This window comes from Sabethes cyaneus, chromosome 2, assembly GCF_943734655.1.
Source record: "Sabethes cyaneus chromosome 2, idSabCyanKW18_F2, whole genome shotgun sequence".
NCBI classification, from domain to species: Eukaryota; Metazoa; Arthropoda; class Insecta; order Diptera; family Culicidae; genus Sabethes; species Sabethes cyaneus.
In genome coordinates, this window is record NC_071354.1 from 188390938 (window position 1) to 188410610 (window position 19673).

Below are 19673 nucleotides of genomic sequence, written 5' to 3' on the forward strand. Positions count from 1 at the left end.
GTAGATAATATGTATAATTAGCAGAGGCGTTTGCGATCATCTGCAAGGGCGATGACAGGGACAGCTTGTGTGAAAGTATGGCTTTTATCACCGCCATTCCACCATTGTAATGTTTAATATAGATCATTCGACCGATATATTCTAAACTTGACTCTTACCTCCTACAAAACAAATCGTTTGTTGTTTTGATTCACATTACAAATCCTAACGGTGTCTTACAACTTTACTCGTCAAGGTCGTCAATTTGGATTTGTATTTGAAAGATCAAATTTCATTTCGAGAATTTCAACTGTACGTTCTTCGGTGGAAGCGTATATCATCATGCATATTACCAAAACGTATGTGGATTGCCTTCCCATATATCGATTAATTTCTCGCTGGCCTAGCCATCGATAGTGGTAAAAATCAATGAAAGCAAATCCGTGCTGCTATACTACGTATTAAAAACTTGACTCTGTTTTTATTTGACAGACTTCGCCACCAGCTGTTAGAATGCAGGACAGTACAGTACAGAATTCAGGTGACTTCTAAGATCCTATTGACTCTAACAGTTGCTCCCGTTCGAGATTCAAACATACAACGGCTGGTTTGTTAGACTAGCATCGTTCCCCGAAGCTTGCTGGGCGGACAATCTTTCATTGCATTGTAATTGTAATTGCTTAGGAAGCAAAGAAAATCACTATACCATAGTATCCTGAACCTAGATCTACTTGGTCGATTCTGATCTTCTCGTTGGAATCAGCTATCTCACGTACTCTAAAACTGATATAAATTTCCAGCGTGATACTACGAAGCGTCAAAGAAGAGACAACAATGTGCTCTTACTCACTCGGAACAAGCCTTTTCCGGTAAGCGAAGATCATTTTTTCTTTAGCAGCATTTTGTCTGCAATGGACATTAATTTTTTCGCACTCGATTTTTCGACTGGAATAGTAGAGAGTGTGTGCCCTCAAGATCACTGAGCTAATCGTTACAATACAATCGTTACAGTACAATTTCTTTCAGGATTACCCTTTAGGATCCGGAACAAATAGTTTGGTCCACGATGCTGGGAGATTTGCTCTACTTGTAGTAGTAATGTTCAATCTCTTACAACAGAAAATAGCATTAGGAATCATAAAAGCAAACATTGATGCTATTGACTCTAACAGCCTCTCCCAGCCGAGATTCGAACATACGACAACTAGCTTATTAGACCTTCATCGTACCTCGAGGCTAACTGGGAGGCTGGAATCATATCGCTGCTAAAACAGATTGATTTGTCTCTACTGCTAAGATGAGCAAACTGAAAAACCTGATCGGAAGTGCAATCGAGAAGCTTAAACATTTGCTAACACCTGCATCTTCTCTTCAATAGATTATAAGTCCTATAAGTATAAGTTTTAGTGTCACTTTGCTCGAGTCGTTTCTTCTGCTATCAAATACGTCAAACTCGTTACGATTCTGCCGAGTAACTCGACTGAGTCGACCGATAAAAAGCTATGGGCCCTATTCTGTAAGTCACGTCGAGTGTTACTCTACTGCTCGATTGGTGTACTTTTTGATACTGAAGTGTATCGACTGAGACGACGGCTAAAACGCTAGTGACTCAACTGTCAGCCAATGACAAGTGAGATTACTTTGCTTTGGTCGAGCAAGGATATGCTGTGCTGTCCGTTCTCCATGCATTATTTACAATATTTTCGTGAATTCGTGATTCAGTCTACTGCAGTAAAACGTAATTTTGCTTTCGTCGACTGTGACATACAAAGTAGCAACGTAGCAACGTAGAAATGCATAGAATTGTCGTGGAATTGCATAAGTTTGCTGTCTAATTACGTTGGAAATCATCTTTTTGTTATAGCAGAAATTATATCTTCTGTCGTTTGGAGATAACGAAAAGTAGTTGAATCGTATAAAAAGACTTGAGATGGATGAAGCCACATACTTGTCCGGTACCAAGAAATCGGAACCTTTTTATAACCTACTGGGAATTCCACAAGGAAATAACTTAGGTCCTATACTTTTTGCAGTGTTCATCAACCTAGCTTTTTTCCTGTATGCACTCAGATGTCGTAAATTTTACGATGACGACGCTGTTGAATCTGATCATTCCGAGCGAATAACAGTGATCTTCATAGATTGGCTTAGGCGTGTTGTAATACTTCAAGGAAGCAGTCTTACAGTAAATCTGATGAGCCGAGATTGAATAGTCTCAAATTTTGTGATCCAGTAGCTCACATAAGAGCCCCATACTATTGAAGTTGTTTCCAAAATGCGATGTTGAGCGATGAGGGTACACCCTCGTAAAGATAACGATAAATAACGATTGAAGGCAATAGGGATCACGAAAACCGCTGGTAGCTCTGTAACGTAGCGATCTCTGTAGCGGTACCTCCGAATTTTTATTCTCTCGAGCAGGCATACGATGATTTCGTAAAACCAATCGATGACCGGTGGTTTGCGCGTGAAGCAAATGACACAACATTGATGTCACTGCTTTATCAGCTGATTCTAGCAACACCAATTTCCAAATAGCTTTACTAGTCGCTGCAATCCCCCTGATTCCCTTACTTACGCACACGGCACCGATGCCTATTTCATAGTAAAGGGGATTCCGTTTCCGAGTTATAGGAATCCTAAGAATTCACCTGTTGGATTTTCACACAAGCATTCTGTACGAATCCTGGTTCTATAAGCACGACATTCTCACATCCACATCTTTTGCAGAATTTTACCATACGATTCCAATGCGGGCAGTCCCAGAGATTCTATGTGAATCTTTTAGGTTCGTTTGAAACCGTGAAGTATTAGCAAGCATGAATCAGTATAAAAGATTGTAGTAAGGATCCCAAGTTGGTTCCCTGAGGTACTCCGGGATTGCTAATAAAACTGTAGGAGCGAGATGAACACAGCCTGTCATTATTTTTTGACAAAATCTGAGCCGAAGTATTACATAATGTTCACACAAGTGTAGCCCATAGCGCTCCCTAAACGCTTAGTTAGTTCAGTTTAAATTTATCCCAATTGAGTGTTAGTTTTGAAAATACGCGACCTTTACAGTTTACGGAACAAGCACTTTTAAGCTGCTGTCGCTTGGTTTCTGGTGACTTGAACTACAAAATTTTGAGTTTTTGACTTTATCTTATAGGAAGGAATGTATAAAAGACAAAATAACGAAAATAACTGAAAATAACGTTTGCATTAAAAAACTGTACTTTTTTCGGATGGTGATAACAAAACTAAGACAGCTAATTGAGTGTGATAAATTTCCCATGAAAGGCTATTATATTAGGTTATTATATTAGTTTACCTATAAAAAAAATCTACGCCCTTGCGAGCGGCCTTCCGGCAGTTAACCGGAACATTCGCCACGGTGGACGAAACCATGCGTGTAAGCAAGTTTTTGAGTACTTTCTTCATTTTGTTTATCAATTTCTCCTCAGTTTTCGCTACAAAATTATTGGAGTAGATCTTACGCTTCAAGATTATCGATGATCGTTTCGAGTATTGGGCGTCACCAGATCCGGTTAGAACACCACGTCTTCGCCCTCACGGTGTTTCTAGATGAACGATGCAACTTCCGGCAGGCACTTCGTACTATAAAATTCCCCGTTCACGGCCAGTCCGGAGCAAAAGAAGAGCGGCTTTGACATCCCCTTCTCGCTGATTGTCAGCCACAGCAGCACCTTCTTGGGGTACTTGGTGTGTGAAATAAACTTCACCTCGGAGCTCACTTCCTTCGTGGGGAAGTAAAATACAAAGTGCGCTGTCAGTCGTTGCCATCATCCAGGGTGAGCGTGAGATAGGTTTCGTCGTCCATCACAACCGCCACGTCGCGATTCGCCGGGAAAATCGTCTTGATCATCTTATTCAACCGCGCAGCGATGTAGCCACTTTTCCCTCGGCCTTCCTCTTCAACATCCTTGAAGCTTCTTGTCGCTCAGGGTCGTTAGAGCGGTCGTTAGACCATCACGGTTAGAGTTCGACTGATAGAGCTGTAGATTTTTTTTGCGAGTAAACTAATATAATAACCTTCCATGAGAAATTTATCACACTCAATTAGCTGTCTTAGTTTTTTTATCACCATCCGAAAAAAGTTCTTTTTTAAAGCAAACGTTAGAAAATTGATCGAAATTTGAACGCTTATAATTTTTTTCAAAGGTTTACAAAATTTTGCATCAATTGTTCAAAACTTTTTCTATGAATTGACTCGTATGGAGCAAAATATATGTTTAAATCGCTATATAGTGAAAATAGGTAATGAGCGAGATGTAAGTTTTTATGCATACCTGAACTGGTTGCTGTTCCTGGAATAATAATTAAGAGTTATTATTCCGATGACACAACGTAACGCTGTAACGTAACGTAACGGTGCAACTCAAGAATAAGGAAGCAGACAGGACAGAACACATTACGATGGCATAGAACAGAGCGGACAACATCAAATCGTTGAGTGTGCTTTTTAAGATCAATACCAGTGCCGACAAATGTGCGCTGAATATGCAAATGGAGGAACGTATGTCTAATGTAAAGTTACTAGATTTTTTTTAATTATTTGAATAAAGTTTTTCATGAAAAGTTACTCGAAATGTTCTTTGCAGGGTTAATTGAAGACATTGATCACTTTTGTAAAAATTCTAAAATACAAACTGGAACCATTGTAATCTGCTTTAAATTAATGCATGAAGCATTATGAAGCATCTAAGAAGCACCCATAAATCTCACTTTTCAGCGCTTACTACATTTCTGTAAAAGGATCGATAAAACATTGCCATACTGGCAACAATAGATTCCGAAAAACACCGATTCCGAATTCACACCATTATTGCTGACAGATACTCTGTAAGAGGAATAATTCCAAGCCTTTGTAATATATCAAGAAGAAAGAATCGCTACACGCACCCGCATTCAATTCGCTACTATTTTTAGGTTGATCTAATCTGCCAACCGCCGCACGTCAGTAGAAATTCGCGGTAGAAAAACCAGTGCATTAGTTTCAGCGCGCATTACGAGAGATGACAAAGAAGGTGACGAAACATGGGCAGCCTGCCTACCTGCCGCTCGCTCGATCAGATAGATCAACAATAGTGACTAATGGGGTTAACTGAACTTCTGCGAAAAACTACACCGTCACTGTACCAGTACACGGTGACCTGAAATAAGCTAAGTATAACATGTCAACGAGGTATGTAAACAAAAGTTGTTCAACCCTAAACTAAATGAAAATGCGTTTAACGGTGTAAGTTTCGCCGCTTCGCAGTAGTGGTAATAGGAGTTTCTTGCCACTACTGCTGAGAGCTGATCGGAGCTGATCATTGACCAGAATAACACAGTCACAATCAACCTACGACGACTGGCTAAATGGTAATGAGCTTTTCAGTCAACTTACTACACATGACTAGATTGCTTCACGTCGAAGGTAGCTCGGGGTGCGCTGCTGCTTCTACTGCTACTGCTGCTGCCGTTGCTGCCAGAGTAGTCGACCTTGGCGAAAAAGTAGACCCTCGCCCGCCCGTAGACGTAGCGCTTACTCCAACAACAACTACATTAAACCACCGCTGGTGGTGCTGGTGGTGAATGAACGTGCCCCGTCGTCATTCGGCTCGCTTATGGCTTATGTTGCAGCAGCAGAGATTCGATCTTGTGGTGATCACACAGCCACGGGGCAGTTTTACGGTTGGTGGATTGGTTCGAATTGGTATTTCGATTTGCAAAGTTTCGGCATACCGACTAGATGCCCCGTGCTAAAAGAAGTTTCGCCCACTTTGATGGGGTCGTAGAAGGGGGGTGACCAGGGGCAGAGGCAAGAAACAGAGTCACCGCTTTGCGGTGCTATGTTTGCCATTTTGGATCATCAGGTGAGGGGAAACAAATGAGGTCGGACGCGGTGGAGCTAATGCCGTGTCTCGGCCGGTCGAGCGATCTTTGAACAGCTCGCCGGAGAAACCATCGATCGGTCGATCGATTGCTGCGTTGTACCTCGCGGTCGCTAGAAGATTGCGGCGGGCTTGACTGTTTGCTCGGGCGTCGGTTTGGAAATCGAACGGTGCTCGGTGTGCACACTTTGCCCTGTTACATAACAGTGCATAAGTTTGGAAAGTACACTGAGAGCACATGCAAAGTTCGGCTAGTAGACGAGGAAGCTGTCTAGATGACAAAAATTATCATATTGAGCTTCAAAAAGCCGAAAAACTTGCAATAATCTGGTAATAAACATAAGCAACCAACCGATAAAACTTGTTATTAAAAATCTTGGAGTGCAAACTCGATCATTGAGTTAAAAACTTTCAAAAACGGCCTCATTTTGGCCGTTGTTGTCAAAAGAGGAATCTAAACCGAAGAGCAGCGGCTCGCAATTCAATAAATTCATAAACACCTCACAACGCGTTCGCTCTGGCACAGTACAATTGTTAGGTATTTAGCTACGGAACCGTCAAACTAACCCACTTCAGTTGTAGCCATCGTAATCGGTTATGCATTTTCCCCCGTGAAAGAGAGAAAAAAAAGCACAAAAGCATTTCTGTGAATGAAGCTATCCGCAGCAAATGTTTACCCCAAAACCGGTTGAATACTATACCCACGTGGTGCCTGCATAGTTTATTTCAAGCGTAATGCAGCTTTGCCACTGCATATGTAGATGTCGCCCATTTCGCTATTTCCTTTATCATGCGTATCGTAAGCTACAACATGGCAGATGCTTTTTATTATCGATTAATCAGCATAACTCTAGAGCAAGCATGCAGGTTAGACAGGTTTCGATCGCAAGTAATCCATTATCTGCGGTACAATATAATAATGGGTAACGGATTTTGAAAATTAATAGCTTTCTCTAACACAGATCGTTACTTGCGCATTTCGAACATTTGTTCGTAATACAACGTAAAAGGTTAGGAATGCTATTTTTCATAGAAAAAAACGTTGTTTTCTTGTATATTGTTTCACAAGGCCAAAGCTTCCGCGAGACGTGTGAACGTGCGAATTTTAGTGGCAACTTTGTGCTGGTTTGATTGTGATGCATTGCAATTATTTCTCTGCCTGGGACGCATCGCGAGAAACTTGCGTAAATCCAAACCGAAATCAGTAATAATTCATAATTTCATATCTACCGCACCTTTGTGCCATCTTCATGCACGAGCAAATTAATTGCTCGTTTGCACTCGAACCCGCACAGGACGTTACACAAAGCAACAGAGAATACAGAGCTGAATGTTTACAAAACGATCGAAGCTCTGATTCGGTGTCAATTTATGCATGAGCTAACCTACTTTTTGTTCACCTAAAAAAGAACAACAAAAAAAGTGACCAGAAACAGCAAAACAACACAAGCTACAAAACAAATATTGCTAGCCTAAGCAAATGCAGTTCATGGCCTCAAACGAATTTACAATTTTGCGGCCGACCTTACAAATCAAAATTGCAAATTTCAAAAAAATACACGAATTTTGAATATTCCATTACACCACCACGTGCCGACAGGTACGAAGCGCGTACGTTCCAAGTACTTCAGACCTTTTGATCCGGCACGGAAACCACTCTCATGAACCTGTTTTCCAATTCGATGAGTATGCTAATTGCGGCTGCACCCGGTGTTGAAAGGTGCTGAATAGGATGGGTAGAAAATTCAAATCGACCGACTCGTGTCGAGTTGGACAAACCTCCTTTTACGTCAATATCATTTCCTAACGTTTACCAATCCGATAAATTTAGCAACAAAATTCCGCTAAACTTTTTGCTGCGGATGAAGTATAAATAAAGCCAGAATGAATCTTATCAATTATACCGTATGCCGAACCGAACGATAAGGAAGTCAACGAATGCAGTTCAGCAGAGTGCTGCCCGCCCGGCTCGTATGGAAATACCACCAGAACTTGATTCTTGTTCAAAATTCCGTACAACACCTGCGCGCGTTCGACTTCTTTGTCTACATGTTTCAGAGTTCACAACACAACACAAGCAGCCATCATCCCTCGTACACTCGTACACGGTTTCTTAAGTTTCGTTTCATTTTTGCACATCTCACCGTGGTGCTGGCCAGCGTTTTCAATAATTTGAACAAGTTGGCGACCTTCGTCAACGACCTCCCAACTGGTCAACCAACAATCGCAGCGTGGATCTCTCTCTCGATCGATGCTTCTCGATGGTTCTGCCGGCCCGAAGAGGAAACTCGCGAAGCATTGCCGCTTATTAAAGTTCACATATACACGAAATCAACTTTTACTTTTTCTCGGAGCACCGCGGACTCCGATGCAAGCCGGAGAGCTGCGTCGCCGGTGGCGGAAAATTGGCTTTTTTCTCAACTCACTTTTGATTTCGTAGGAATGAATTGCTTGACTTTGGCTGTGGTGAACCTCTGTCTAAGCCTAGGTCGTAACGAAGTACGCCCGAGCGGCGCACGGCAAGCGCTCTAGTGTTGGTTCTGCTAAACATGTGCCAAGTCAGCATGTTTGGCTTGGTTCTTCGGCAGCAGCTGCAGCACGGAGTGGAACCTGTTTACTAACAAAAGCATTGGTAAATAACCTGCAAGTACGCGGATGGGGCACGCATTTACGGTTACACTTGACCCTTGGACTGGACATATCCTCGATAGAAACGTGACCGAGTTTGGTTGGTATTTCCAGGGTGCCCTTTCGACGGCCGGTGGAGGCGTAATGCGTACCCGTAACACCGTTGTTGCCCTTGAAGAACGTTTCCGTGTTCTTTCATGTTCAGAACTTACGGTTGTTCGAATTGATGACCAATATCGGGCCAAATAAAGAGGCTGGAAAGTCCATTTCGGTTTCATTTCGAAGTCAAAACGTAAGTTAAAAATTCTAAACCTAAATATTCGGCGATAGTTAGTTGAAAAGTTGATTATTTAAAATAAATGACCTCCGAGAAAATTGAAAAAATTTACTTGAAGTTTTCTGGGAAAATGAAAACCTACAAATTTTGTAAATATTGTTTTCGTCTAGAAAACTATGCCTATGTACAAAAGTTCCTGAAATTCTGGGACCCTTCGGCCCATTTTGATACGACTGTTTTACAAAATTACCAACTGTGTTTTCGAACCGCGACGTAATGTTAGTGGAACCGTTGTTGTTTATGTCCAAATTTGTTTCATTTTAAATCAAACCTTCACTGATGATTTCTTCAAATGACGGTTACTTTGAGTAAGTCGATAGTACTTAATGTTGATTTGATTGATAAAGTCCTGATTTTTGCGTATGAGCCAGCTGATGGTTATTTTGAGTAAGTCGACAGTATTTATTGTTGATTTGATTGATAAAAACGACGGTCAAATAACGATTGTTTTTCAGTGAATGAATTACAATACCTATTAATAACTTCCTTTATAAAAATAAAATATTTGAACTAGTTTCTTCGTTCTATTCACACATTCATCATTTGTAGACGCTTCAGAGATTGCTCGATTATCGTTGATCGTTGATTATAATTGACGAATTATGCGAGCGTTCAGACGTTTGTATAGCTTTGAAGAGTTCCTGGAACTGCTCTCGACTTCCGACTTCATTGACTTTCGCTCCTTCAGTTTGCTTCAAAAGTGTTTTCCCATTCCAGATATTCACTTTTTGACGACCTTTATTTCTGTCCAGCTTTTTTGAGTTTCAGTGTATTTCTATTTTCTCGGAATTAGCGATGGGTCTCGCTCAATCATTCTTTAGCCGCCAGAATAGGTAAAAGTTCGTGTCTATACTTTTGTGCTCGTTTTACGTTTTTTAGATGTCCATACATTTCGTCCATACAGTTTTCTAAACTACCTTTAATTGTTTCGTATCGTACCAGTATTTGTACAATCTAGTGGTTTTGACGGCAAATGACTACGCTGCCTGCACATGAAATCTTCTAAAGCAATTTCCTTTTCGAACTGAGAATACTCCCCACTTTCATCTGTATCATTATCATCAATGTTGTTAACTTTAGGGTTCAGATTAGCTTCTAGTTAGTTTCAGTTTAGCAGATTCTTAGATCCAAAAAACAAGTGTTCAACTTTGACTACAGTACACGTTAAATATCAATCGATCAAACAGCGTGTGAAAAAGTTAACATTCTTTTTCTGTAGATACAGGCAAAATATTTTTCAGATATACAATATAACTATTACTATTACAGAACGATATTTCTTTCGTGTGGTCATCGATATGATCCATTTGTACATGATCAGACCTGCTTTGAGACAATAGTCTGATTGTTTGCAGATCTAGAACATCCTAGACACCTTCTTGCTAACTTGCATAAACCGATTATTATGTGGTATAAGCTGACTAAGCAATTTTTAACTTGAAATAATTTGAAATAAGCACTGATTCAGGTTGAAAAACTGTTTTGCTTTTGACGTAAGAGTTTGGTCGATAACCGGGTCTTAATGCTTTTCCTTCGGTAGAAGGAACTATTGTCAGTCAGTCAAAGACCCCATTCGTTTCTTGGATAAAACCACACAGGCCCCGAAAGACCCATCAGTAGTTTCTTCGATGCATTAAATAGTTTGAATGCACTGCTGCGATGTATGATCTTCATCATAGGACGTAATTTAGTACAGCGTTTGGTTTTCCTCCTTTCTATTCTCATCCTGAAAACATACATCGATTAGTGCTGTTATTGATACACTGGGAACATCTTCATTCGAGTATTATTGACTGATGCTTCACATGCAGATGTAGAAGCCTGCAAGCGAGTAGATGTTGTTATGAAACTTAACGATTTGTTTTGAGTCTCTTAACCAAAGGCAGATTTACAGTTAGAGGGTTAAGGAAAAGGAAAATATCCACCAAGATTTTGAATTTCTTTTGTTCAGTTATGTATGAAACATTGAATAACAGTTAATGCAGTGGTAAAAAAGTTATCGACGTTTAAAATATTTTAGTTCGACATTATAAGTTTGTATCTTTTCACAAAAAGCAACCTATTTGCAACGGAAAAACTTTACAGAACAAGAAAATAAGACTTTATGAACCTCTATCATTCAAGCAATAATTCGAAACATCAAATTTCGACTGCAGCTCACTAGTGAGGTGTATACAATGGACTAGAATGCTCGCTCATAAAAACCTGGAAATTTGCTCTCTCATCAAGGCAGAAGCAATGACGGTAAAACTTATTCGCCTTACGATGATTTGCATAAACGTTCGATTCAGTGATGCTCCTATCATTTTTCCTGCTAATTACCAATTATTCCCAACCGCCTGCTGTTATCAGCGCCGCTGATACAGTGATAGTAATTTCACTATCTACAAACAGCGAACCGCAAAATACCATGTTCCAATCATGCAAGCAGCCAGCAGCAGCAGGTGATTCACTTCCTGTCTGATGTGCTAATCGTAGAACAACAGTGCAGGCAGGTAATACTCGTTTAAACAAGCACACCGCGTGATGTAATAGTATAGATAGGAACGTGTCTTCTATAAGTGTTAGGCGAATACATGGCGGAGACTTAAATAAAGTATCATGCCATACTGGCAATAATTGCGGTTAATGCCTTCCACACATTGTGCTTATCTCTGCTCTGGTTTATTTCTCAATGAGTAGGACAAATTGAGCTCTTTGCAAATTCTTTTATTATTTTGCTTTCGTCAAGTTCAATTTTTTTGTAACAATAAAATACGGTTTGAGCAACCATTTGAGAAAATAATTTGCATGCATAGGTACAGGGTACAATTCTTATGAAATAGGATAACTGAAAGCACCCGTCAGACTGACGCAACATTTGTTTACATAACCTCCCGGTGAATGCAAATATTTTAGGAATGCAGGTAACGTCATTCCGGTCGACCCTGCGCTTTTATACAGGTGTGATTTTACCTGACGCCGAAGAATACATTCTGCTTCGATTGGAACGCATTTTGCCGGGCAAAAATTTGGCAACCATTCAAGTAGAACGAAGCGAAGTAAAGCGCAAAACCGAGGGCTGCTAGTATGGAAGGAGTGGAAGTTTGCAGCAAAAATCATCTGATCGCCGAAAACCGCTGGCCAGATGCGAGTTTCCTCCGAAAGCGACGGTAGTGCGCATGAGCCAGTGCGGTACCACCAATACCGTGACATATGAAAGTAAAGACAACGTGTATCTTTATGCTGGCTGGTCGGGCGAGGGACTGTGGTACGGAACGGATAGCTGCGGAGACCTTGCAAGGCGCGTCTACTCGAACGTTCCGTACCGAGGTGTCACTTTGGATGGGTAGGAGAAGTAATATTTGACTTCGAAATTCTGTTACCAGTTATCGGGATTATAATTGTCAGATGATTTGAGTTCAAGAACACAATATTGTAAGTATAAAGATATATTGATATAAACTCTTACTGTATTTAACGGTCACAACAACTATCTCGAGACAGTCTAAACGAAACGTGAAAGCATTTCTGGCATTGCTGCATGCTGACTAACCGCATCGTACGATTTCGGACCCTTGCATGCCTGTTGATTTTGCAATTCCGTTCGATTCTACGGTTGTTGTCCATGTGCTAGATTTTCTCTTTGTGCTGACTTGACTAATTACTGAGGCGCCCCAGGCCGAAATACTACTTAAGATTCCCGCCACGATGACTGGAATTCTGTAGCACAGTGGGGCTGACGTTTCTGACGGCCACCGGTTACACATTCTCCGTAAGCCAAGGACCCACCGAAGGAGAGTGCTAAAAATTCTGCTCCTCAATGGCTCGATAATAATCGCTGCTGCGTTGATTACTTTGTATTACATCGAAAGCTGTGAATGAAAGAGCGCGCGCGTATGCGCGAGCGCGCGAATAAACAACCAAACCTGAATCCACACACATCACGGCTTGTTGCACAAGCCTGACCTTAAACTTTTCGATGCCGTTGTTTGCTGCTATCAGCCACAAATGCAGCCGCAGCCGCGGCAGCAGTGATAATCCAAAACGCTATGCATATATTGGATTGTGCGTATCGGATCGATCACCGTAAGACTGACACCATCCAGAGGTCGCCTGGTTCATCATAAGCAACGCGTATCATCGCAGATGGCAGGCAGACAGTTTGGGTGCTTTGCAATAGAGACGAACCGATCGTACACACCCCCAACTAGTCGACGATCCGGTCTGCCTAACTTAGGAATGCAGCAAGTGGAGTAGACGACCTTTGCGTATCGAATTGTCAAGTGAACATTGAAATGTGGCATTGTGCAGCGCACGCCACCACGAGAGCTTTGCGGTTGAGTGCCTCGGATAATTAGTTTAATTTACATTAGGTGGATTGTTTCGTTGTTGGTTGGCAACTTTGGCAACAGAGGAAATAATTTACCTTTCGGTACTCGATTTTATCTGTATCTTTTTAACAATTACAAAACAATACGATATAATCAATACAATAGACCGTTTTGCAAAACTTTTTAAACATTCCTTATCAAATCCGGCAGCCAAGCCACATAGAGAGACCTAACATGACAAGATCAAGCTTAGGAATGTGGATTTATTATTATTGCCTTACATTTGCCAAGTCTTTTTAGTTATTTTTGAGGGTAGACAGACTGGAATTCCGACAGACGTCGAACAGAACGGCATAAAAGCAAACCGGTTCTTTTTTCGGACCAAGTGTTTAGAATTGATTGCTAAATGATGAAAACTACTGAATATAAATAGATGGACTGGCTATTATTTGCAGCCCCACATGAACGGAACATCTACAAAGATAATATGATGCATCGGTCGCAACTAATACTAATCAAGTCGAAAACTAACTAAGAAACGCACTTTGAATCGATGAGTGTGTCCTAAAACTAATACGCCACTAGCAAAATCTCAACCATTATCGCTCGCAACGACCTTGCACCCTGTGACTTTTACTAGCAATTAACAAGTACCATTGCAAAATATTAAACGTCTCAACAAAACTAATTCGTAACCAATGATCGAATGAAAGACCATAGAAAATACAGGGGCAAACGCATGCCATACGCGTTTCGCATTTTTTGTTTGGCTTAGCCGTGTTGTGTTTATCCTTTGAGGTCATCCGGTTGCGTATTGCGTATGTGTCGGATTTACTACTGCGCACTGCGTGCGGCTGTCTCGCGTTCGCCCGAAAACGACTCTCGGCCTTCTGCGCCCTAGACAATCCGCGTAAAACAAGAAAGTCAAAGATAACTGGCTGCTGCTACTGGTGGTGGTGTTTGATCGTTTTTCAAGTCTCGTTCGATGCATAGAGGTTATGCTTTGTTCCTTGCGCAACTCAAGAAGTGGTTCCTCTCTCGGAGGTGTCTACGGACACACACACCAAACCAAAGGATGTCCTTCTTGTCTATACAAAACACGCATTTTAAGGCCGATGTTGAACTTCTAAAAGGGCTTTACAAATTTCAGTTTGATATCATCGGTTCCAATGATCAAGCAGATTAATTCAAACAATCAAATGTTACAGACAATAATCTGAGCAATGACTTCCTGGTGAGTGACAGTCATTATCAAGCAGCTTTTATGTTATAAATTGTTATAATATAAACTCGAACGAACAGGTAGAATCGGTTTTGAACACTAGCAATCGTAATATGCGACGTTTAAATAGCTAGAAATAGCTGCAAAATGGTTTCTGAAATATAAAACTCATTCCGCATGAAAAAGCCTCAGAGCAGCCACTTAAGTATGACAAAACCCAGATTACGATTCACTTTTGAAATTTCGAAGTACTGATGGTCAGGTTGTTTAAGCGACACCAATTGGTTGATAAGTCACAGTGATGAGTCTATACAGGAAAAAAATTGGTTGATAAAGCCTTGCAATAGCTTACAGCCCTTTACTTATTATACCAAGAGGAATATCTTTAGATTATCAGCGTATAGTAAATCCTGCCCGGGAGGATCACAGAGCAGACGCCATTAAAAATATGATGAACATATGAAGAATGGTCCTAGGTAGCTTCCTCGCGGAACTTCAGATAGATTGCAAAAGCAGTACGACTCAGTAGAGCCTAATTTGACTGAGAGTTGCCAATTTGTTAGGTAAGTCTGAAGTCAGCAAACGAGGCCACCAAAAGCTCTTAAGAAAAAAAAAAATAATTCTGGCTTTAGTTTTCAAAAGGTCGTATAATGCATGTAAAAGGGTTGATTATGCGACCTTCTGAAAACTAAAGCCAGAATTGATCTGGATTCTCATTTAAAACATTCGCTGGAAAATAGTTGATAGAACCATCTATAGATTGATTTGAAGTACAATTGTCTTTCAGCGGCAATATGGACAGCCTAAAGCCAGTAAAAATTATGCCGGTTAAAATATTATCAATTAGCTAACGTCCTTTGCATCATACTAGTTCTTTTTGCCAGTGCTGTACTTTTCAATTACTTTCATATTTGACAACAATGCAAAGTAAAGTATGTAACGAATTGCAAACAATTAACTGATGCAAAACAGCAAATTAAACGCCCAAAACCTATTTTTCGATAAGGCAGTGACTAGATCTGAGACTAATTAATACATGGGTGTGGTATAGTTTAAATGCGTAAAGCACTCGAGTACTAATCGAGAAATTCTGGGTTGGAGTCCCAGTGCTACGAACTAAAACCCAATATATGTTTAGCCGCAAATCGAAAACTTGCCCAGTATTCAGTCTAACATTTTTCGCACCAAACGCTCCTCTGCTTTAATCAAAAAAGACAAGACAGTGGTCAATTAGTCTTCACTTTAAGAATTGGTGCGTTATGTCACGTCAATCCGTCAATCCGTTAAGTCGTTTAGAATGAATCCTTACCCTTACAATATGTGGATACAATAAGGCAATAGGAAGGGGTGGTCACCTACTTTTTGGTAACAGTTTTCTCTCTCTTCATAACATCAAATTGATCTAGATTCAATCTTTAACCCTTATGTGTGCAACGGGGTACCCGGGTACCTTTTCAATTTTAAAATAGTTATAACTCATTCAATTTAAAACATACGTCATTGAAATTTTGCGACATCGTAAAACTCGTTGATACTAAGTAATTGAGGTTTTTTTGGTGCATATCCATGAAGAGGATTAGCAATGAGAGGCACTTGAATTTTTTTATTACGTAGGAGGGCGACAAGGGTACCCGGGTACCCATGATTTGCTATGTTCATAACTTTGGCTATATTGAACCGATTTGGATGAAACCAGTGGCATTTGATTTGTACATTTATCTAGTTTCGATTAGATAAAGAATTTGGCCATCAAATTAGATGTAGTTCCCAAGAATCGGTGATTCCGGAGCAACGTCCGGTAAAACGTGGGAAACCGCTTGTTTGAAAGAATATCAGCTTTCAGCAAAGCTTTTAGCTTTGAACTTGACATTGTGGTCCCTTTTTTCATCTTATTATATAAATTGGTGACTTTAGATCGCATTGGCCATTCCAGAATTGGGTTCCTGTAGGGTTACAGATGGCCAGTTGAGTGCCTTATCCAATATTAGGATTGGTTTAGCGGATCTTTTAGATGTTTAGAACTGATATGGCCAGTTTAGTACTGATTAACAATTTCGGAACTGGTTCCAAATGTATAACGGATGGTTCTACGTTTTGAACTGTTCGGATAATGCTAAGCATTATTTTGAATCCTGCGGTATGATCTGTGACCCCGTAGAAACAGTTTTCGAAATAACCAATCAAAATACATCGAAATGTAAAAAATATCACCTACTAAACTAATTCCAAGAACTTTGATACCCATATTGCTAGGTTTTACCTCCAATCCTAGATTGACCACCCATGACCCCACAGGAACCTACTCCGGAATGGCCAACCTGATTCATCTCATTATATGAAATAGTTAATTGTATGAATTTTTAAAGTTTTTACATCCGCATGACTGATTTTCCTGCAATACAATCAGTTCTCTGCCTCACAGCGGACACTCTGTCGGAATTCCGGATTTTCCGGCCCCGTATGTCTTTTAATGGCCAAATGGCCAAATAATTCAAAACTAGATAAATTAACGAATCAAATGACACCTATTTCATCAAAATCGGTTTAAAATTGTTGATGTTATAACAATATCAATTTTGGGTACCCGGGTACCCTTGTCGCCCTGCTAAAGGTGTTTTTTTTGTCGCACACATAACGGTTAAACAATAAAATTGGTTTAAGAGTGGTGTTTTTAGACTTTAACAAAATTGTTTTCTTTCAGGACACCAAATTGATCTATCTTTGATAGAAACGAACTATCTCTGATAGGTTGGACGGGAAGACATTGTCATTTTTTCCTAAATTTGTCGGCACAATCCTGGACAGAAAAAGTGTGCTTGCATGAGATTGGTTAATTTTTGACAGTGCTTGATATTTATACTTAGTCAAAGTGACTTGCAAAACAGTCTTTTTTCATTTTGGATTAATGCGTAAAAAAATTTCCGATTGATCGGTGTAAAAATAGTGAAAATCGACGAGGAAGGAAATTACTGAGCTACTAACGTTCAAAACCTACCCACTTTTAGTGCGCAGATTTCTTGGAATGACACCCTACACTCCAAAATTTTGCTCAAAAAACTCGTCAAAATATCTTTTAACTGCTACCAAAGTCATCGAAATCATTCAGTGGTTCACAAATTATAGTTTTTTAGAAAGGTTGATAAAAATAACGATTTTGGTGACCATCCAAACCCACAAAGGGACACCTTAACAGCGAAACAAGAATATGGGTTTAAAGATTTTCGAAAAGAAACAAGGCGGTACACGAAATTTGAACAAAATCCAAGCACCTATCAATTTTGATGCCTTTTTCATGGAATTGCTGTAGTAGGTAGTAGCTTCTTGAATTCCCAAGAAGCTTTGTGAACACTTTGCTATCCTCTTGAAGTTCAGCAAACTGTTTTCCTATTCTGTTATTTTGCTTGCATGTACCCTTTCCTTTAGGGTTGCCAAAATTACAGGTATTTTTGTCTCCGTTCGAGGTGGAAGCTGGAGGTAAAACTTCACCCAAGCTTTACCTATTTATTAATAATCCATCTGCATTACGAACCTCAGAAATTTCCGTAGATGTGTCTGTGTTTTGAAAACCATTTTTACTCTGTATTCTGCTTTTTTCTCCTCTTTCGAAACGACTTGGAATTTGATATTGATCCAACAAAACCTTATTACGTACGTACGATGATTATGATGAATTGATGATTCAAAGGACCAGTCATAGACTTTAACCGTGCAATGACAACATTCGACCAAGCTGTTGTGTGACTATTTCCGTAGTTCCGTCAGTCAGAAAATGTGTGTCTGCTCGGGCCTCTAGCCCTGGAATTGGTTAACGCGCAGCAGTAGTAGAAACTTGCTTAAAAAGGGTGTAGATGTAGAAACTAGTCATATTAGCAAACGCAGACAATAGAGACGAATCACAGCAAAGTACCGGACCTTATTTCTTCCACGAAATTAGAATCCGAACCACCGACAAAACTTTTCGACAGCCATACTTCGGGGGTTTTGGAAAGTGACATAAAACTTTCACTTACCGGCTGTTTTCTATGTTGCTGGACAGGTCTGCGTATCCGTTCATTTTGTATGATATTTGACAGCTCGACTTCCACTGAATGCGATTTTTCTTCGATTGAGCACTACACTACACCCTTTTTCCACAGGGTAGATTTCGTTTTCCAAGGCGTTAGCTCGCCAGTGTGGGGGGACGATTTTTATTAAATAAACTCTTTAGCACACAACTTTGTCAAATTGCTCGATTATAATTAACCAAATTCGTTTTCTCTCTCGGGCAGCACACACCTAACTAGTTTGGGCTTTCCGCGCCGTCAGCAGAAACACAAAGCTTTTCCACCGCCAGTGTTGGTATAATCGGTTATAAAACCTCAATTTTCTCTCCGTTTTACAGCACACACCCGTTTTTCCTTTTTCTACAACTAGACACGGTGATGAACGGGACAAGTGAAGATAAATAATAATTTTGCTTCCACTAGAAGTAACTTTTCCCGTTAACGAAAAACCGACTACACACAACCTGCGCGACCGAGCGTTTGGTTCCTAATGTTCCGCAGCCTTGGTTTGGATTTTACTATAACTGCTTTGCTTGGTTGCTCGCATGATGATTTTTGTCTGATGAGAAAAAGGCGAGAACTACTGTTCCTCAGTGCATAAGCATGGTATGAACACGACGACTATAATAGCGCAGACTAAAAGTTCACTGTGTGCGTCTATACGAGCTTGGTAGCAAACATGTGCCGTCACCCATACTTTCAGTTCAAGCACATGGCATCAACACACACCCCAAACAAGCCAACCAGGTACACCCAAAGAAACAAGCTGTTAAATATTCTTATACTAATTGTAAGTAAATAATATTAATATTATTCAATTTGAATTGAAACTTCTGACAGCGAGGTAAAGTTATTTAGCTTTTCTCTAAAATATCACTACTAAAATATATTTAAGAAATATTTGTCGCTCGCGCAAGCTGAAACGTTTATAATAATACTTTACTAATATCCTCCATCCAAACAACCTCCGTGTCACGCTGTTGTTTCCTTAACTGTCAAATTGCATGGACAGACATAGGATAGCGTAAACCAGACAGAGGAAAACCGACGCTGGGCGATACAGTCGCACTAGCACACCTGGCCTGGGCATCGGATGATCGTACGACGGGCTGTGATTGGTGGATAGCCAGTCAGTCGTACTCGTACCTCGTACGTCGTACAGCACAGTCAGCAGCGGCAGCAGCAGCGCAGCGAGCGAGATCCAAAACCGACACAAACGAAGTTTCATTGTGGGTGGCTCGTGCCCGTGCGGCATACTCACACAACACTAGA

General features: G+C 40.4%; 1 protein-coding gene across 1 annotated transcript in view; it reads right to left on the reverse strand.

The window, feature by feature from the left end:
• LOC128738728 (uncharacterized) overlaps positions 1-18891 on the reverse strand; it is a 33039-nt gene extending 14148 nt beyond the window's left edge. The window contains exon 1 of the mRNA XM_053834060.1: positions 18369-18891. Coding sequence (XP_053690035.1) covers positions 18369-18412 — 44 coding nt within the window. The 5' untranslated portion in view covers positions 18413-18891. The remainder of the gene's footprint in view (positions 1-18368) is intronic.
• Between the last annotated feature and the right edge of the window lie 782 nt (positions 18892-19673).